Source organism: Engraulis encrasicolus, chromosome 14 (assembly GCF_034702125.1).
Source record: "Engraulis encrasicolus isolate BLACKSEA-1 chromosome 14, IST_EnEncr_1.0, whole genome shotgun sequence".
Taxonomy (NCBI): Eukaryota; Metazoa; Chordata; class Actinopteri; order Clupeiformes; family Engraulidae; genus Engraulis; species Engraulis encrasicolus.
In genome coordinates, this window is record NC_085870.1 from 26135161 (window position 1) to 26140160 (window position 5000).

Genomic DNA, 5000 nt, shown 5'->3' on the forward strand with positions numbered 1-5000 from the left:
TCTCTCTTCAACGTGAGGAAGAAACAAAAAACAGAAACTGTGAAAGATGTCAGCAAATACAGTGGAGAGGGAAAAATTAAATGCACAATGTTACACAAAACACAAAAATAAGTAGCATTGCAAAGTGATTTCAAGACGTGTGCTCATTATGCCTTGTGAACTCATGTTTGTTTTCTCTCTCTCTCTCTCTCTCTCTCGCTCTCTCTCTCGCTCGCTGTCTTTTTTTCTCATTACAGTTAGCGAAAGACAAAGAACGTCTGCAAGCTATGATGACTCATCTACACGTCAAATCCACTGAGCCCAAAACCACCCCACAGCCTGTGAGTAGCAACTGTGTCATATCCAGTGTTTCCCACAGAAATTTTGGAAACTATGGGGGCAGCCGGGGTTTATTTTGTCCGGGGGGGGGGTCCTTCTCACACGGGCCTTTTTTTTGGGGGGGGGGGGGGGCGTGTATTCTTGCAGCGTAAATGCAAAACGGCAAAACAATGACTACAGTATGACATTGGCGCATGGAGAAACTGTAGGCCTGGGCCTATATTTCAGCCATTTATATTTTGAGAAATAAGGCTACATAAGATTTTACCCATGACTTGTATAATAGTAGTACATTGTCATTGTCAAAAAATGCAGTACAGTGAATAATTTCTGTTTACAACACAGTTTCATTCGTCCCTCATGCAGGGGTCTGGGAAACAATAATAAAACAAAATAGGAGCAGAGATAAGAATTTAAGAGCACTGTGAAATTGTTAACGCATAGACAAAAAGGGTCTTAGAGGGTAGGCTATGCCTTTTCCCCCACACATATCTGTAGGCGTACACATTCTACATGAGGGGTGCTGGTCACAGGGCCAGTTTTTTCCAAATTCCTCCCACTAAAAGGGCTGAACAACATATTACACATTTATGTCTATATTCACATTCATTACACATTCATTTCTATATGCAGCCCGATGTCTCCTCTGCTGTGTCAATGAGGGTCTGTCACCAAACTCATTACAACTGTAAAACAAAGCCTAGGGAGTGTTGGTAAACTCATCCCAACTGTCCCTTCTCTGAAGGTTTTTTATATTGCTCCCAAACCCAAGTAAACTACAACAACTTGACTAGGCTTTTGATCCCTGTCTTTCAAGCACTTGTGGTTCTCTCTATAGCAGGGGTGCCCAACCTTTTTTTTAACCAAGATCTACTTTTGAAGTTGATGGTCTGCCGTGATCTACCAAGTCAAATTCAAGGATGTCAGTATGAAAATTTAAGACCACCATTTATTAATCACCATTATTATGAACAAAATGTTTTCAGTAGGCTACTATGGCCGTATCTTTTCAGTGTGTTTTTAAAGTGTGTTGAATAGCCTATCTTTACAAAGCAATGCAGCACTGATAGTATGCAGAGATAATTTCAGTCATACACAAGTCATAAACAACTGAAACAATTTCAAAATGATAAACATTTGGTATATAAAAGGCACATAGGCCCTATTTCTAAAATATGATGAAGCATTATGTCTATCATGCCTTCAGTGGTATAGGCTACAAATTAAAAAGGGCTCAGAAATTCACCATTTGTTATGGGTAAATAGTAGGCTACTATGAGAGAGAGAGAGAGACCTTCTATGAAGGTTTTTTTTTCAGCTCTCTGGGACAGTAGCACAGCAAAGGCTTTCTATTGTGAGTTTGGCCAATCGTTTTGTCCACAACTGAAGCAAGAAACAGCACAAATTAAAGTGAATTCCATACATGTCAACAACTAACATTTCCCTTACACGCGGCACGCGATGTAAACGCAGTTAGCGATGATGCATGCGACTAGCGATTTGGACGAAGATCCTCGCATATCGGCGTGTCATAACGCATCGTTGCGCACATGTTCTGTTACTCACCCGATGTTACACGTGTGCACACATGAATCAACTGTAATACCCTTACGGTCACTTCCTAATGCCAATACAGAGTCTATAGGATGTATTTACTCCAGGAGGAAAATGCGAAGGAAATTCAAAATCGTAATTCAAATCGTTTTTAACAAAAACGGATATCGTTAAAAAAAAAAAAAAAGTTAAAAAAAAAAATTTTTTTTTTTTTTTTTTTACATTTTCGTAAACTATGGCGGCCAAATTTAAACTATGGCGGGCCGCCATAGTTTCCTCAATGTATGGGAAACACTGCATATCTCTCTCTCTGTCTCTCTGTCTCTCCACCCTCTCTCTCTACCTCTATCGCCTTTCTCTCCATCTTTCCATCTTTCATACTCCCTTTCACTCTTCCTCTTCCACTCTCTCTTTTTCTCTCTCTCTCTTGCTGTCTCTCTCTCTCTCTCTCTCTCTCTCTCGCGCTCTCTCTCTCTCTCTCTCTCTCTCTCTCTCTCTCTCTCTCTCGCTGTCACTCTCTCTCTCATTTGTCTAATTGGGTAGACTGACGGGTTTTCCTAACATAGTTTTGGTTTTCTCGGTGCTTGTCAGCTGAATGACAGCTGTTGGACTCCGCCAGTCTGCCAGCGCTGTGCTGTGCTGTGTTGTGCTGTGCTGTGCTGCAGTGCTGTAGTGCTGTGAATATGCCTCCCTCGTGACATCTGCTGACATCTCCCCCAATCTGCTTTTTGTCTCCGCTGGCGAATCCCCCTCAAACAAACATGGCACTCTGTGTCAACAGATAATTATAGATCAATGGCAACGCGCCGCCTCCCAACACACACACACATCCCCTAACAGTACACACTGGCACACAATCGGCTCCGCATTTCAATGTCCATTTGCCAGGGTGTGTTATTTTAGAACGTGCAAAGGTATGCCGATGACGAGGACGAGGACCTTATTTTTAGTATTATTGTCATCAATATTATTGTTATTCCGTAGCAAAGCGAGGGGTGATAAATTGTCTCTGCCTTTTTTATAAGGCCAGCCAGGGTGTGAGAGAAACCAAACAATGTGTGTAATGCACGGTGAGAAGCCACTCATGCGCTCAGAAATATTCAGTGAAATGCCTGCCTGCCTGCTCTTTGGTCCTTGTTTGGTGTGTGTGTGTGTGTCTGTGTGTGTGTGTCTGTGTGTGTGTGTGTGTGTGTGTGTGTGTGTGTGTGTGTGTGTGTGTGTGTGTGTGTGTGTGTGTGTGTGTGTGTGTGTGTGTGTGTACGTGTGTGTGTACGTGTGTGTGTGTGTGTGTACGTGTGTGTGTGTGTGTGTGTGTGTACGTGTGTGTACTTGTGTGTGTGTGTGTGTGTGTGTGTGTGTGTGTGTACGTGTGTGTACTTGTGTGTACTTGTGTGTGTGTGTGTGTGTGTGTGTGTGTGTGTGTGGCAGCGCTTTGTTAGCACTGAAAGGAGTCAAAAGCATCAATGCTGTAGGGGTAATGTCACAGCAAAAGGAAAGGAAGACAGAAAGAAGAAAGAAAGGCAAAAAATGAAAGAAAGGCCATCTGTGGCCTTCACACACAAACACACAAACGCAAACACACCCCCACAAACACACACACAGCCTGTGAAAAAAGAGAGGACCTCTCCTAGCCACTAGTCTAATCATTTATTTACTGCTCAGACCAGGGAGTCTGTCTTCTCTTCTCTGCTCTCGTCTGCTCTCCTTTCTGTCTGTTATGTCTCCACTCCTCTCGTTGGCTCACCAGCAGGAGTAGAGTAGAGAGTCTTCTTTTCTCAGGAGTGGCCTCTGCAGACCTGCATCTAACAAACAGCCCAATAACCGCCTCTCTCTCTCTCTCTCTCTCTCTCTCTCTCTCTCTCTCTCTCTCTCTCTCTCTCTCTCTCTCTCTCTGTCTGTCTGTCACCATCTCCCTCTCACTGTCTTTCTTTCTCCCCCCGTCACCCGCCTCTCTCTCCGTCCTTCCCTCTGTCACATTCTCTATCTCTCTTTCTCTTTCTCTTTCTCTTTCTCACTCTCACTCTCTCTCTCTCTCTCTCTCTCTTTCTTTCTCTCTCTCTCTCTCTCTCTCTCTCTCTCTCTCTCTCTCTCTCTCTCTCTCTCTCTCTCTCTCTCTCTCGCTGGCTGGCAGGCTGGCTGACGCCTGTGTCAAACACCCTGATTGTGGGGATTAGCCGCCAGCACAGGGCCCCTGACACGCAGCCATTTGTATATGAAAAGTGGCCCGCCGTGTCTGATGGCATTGTGGAGCCTCTGTCACCACCGCCCCCCACACACACACAGGAGCACACACACACATACACAAGCACACACACACACACACACACACACACCCCTGGGGGATATTGGGTGGTTGAGTGGGATGGAGCGTGTGTGTTGCATGTGTACCACACCACCGCACACAACACAACACAGCGCACCACACCACACCACTCGCGGGGCTTATTATTTGCAATTCACTCCATTCAAATGTGCTCATCCGCATACAGTACAGTCATGACGGAGAGACACGCAGCATCTGCCCTCTCTGTTGTATGTGCCGTAGGGATGTGGAGTGTGCGTGTGTGCGTGTGTGCGTGTGCATGCGTGTGCGTGTGTGTGTGTGTGTGTGTGTGTCACTCTTAGCTACTCATTCAGTGCCCAAAGGGCCCACATTAAGATAAAAAAGGTCAGTTTTGATAAGCACAGATTGAATCAAAGTGAATGGTCCCCGCTAGTATATATATACTGCCGATACTGCTCCTACTGGAGTGTGTGTGCGTATGCATGTGCGTGTGTGCCTGCGTCTCTGTACTGAAACCAGTTTGCAGGTCCCCGCTAGTATATTTACTGCCGATATTGCTCCTACTAGAGTGTGTGTGTATGCGTGTGTCTGTGTGTTTGTGTCTGTGTATGTGTGTGTGTGCGTCTCTGCACTGAACCCAGTTTGCAGGTCCCCGCTAGTATATTTACTGCCGATATCGCTCCTACTAGAGTGTGTGTGTATGCGTATGTGTGTGTGTGTGTGTGTGCGTGCGTCTGTGTACTGAACCCAGTTTGCAGGTTCACTGTTAGCCAGAGCTGCAGTGAGTGTGTTTTCTTTCCCCTTGTACAGGTCAGAGCTTATTCACACTAGCGTTATTGATCTG

At 45.2% G+C, this 5000-nt stretch overlaps 1 protein-coding gene across 1 annotated transcript in view; it reads left to right on the forward strand.

Moving 5' to 3' along the window:
- The window catches only part of foxp1b (forkhead box P1b), a 308908-nt gene that overhangs the window by 279136 nt on the left and 24772 nt on the right, over positions 1 to 5000 (forward strand). Inside the window, exon 13 of the mRNA XM_063215281.1 lies at positions 237 to 320. Coding sequence (XP_063071351.1) covers positions 237 to 320 — 84 coding nt within the window. The remainder of the gene's footprint in view (positions 1 to 236; positions 321 to 5000) is intronic.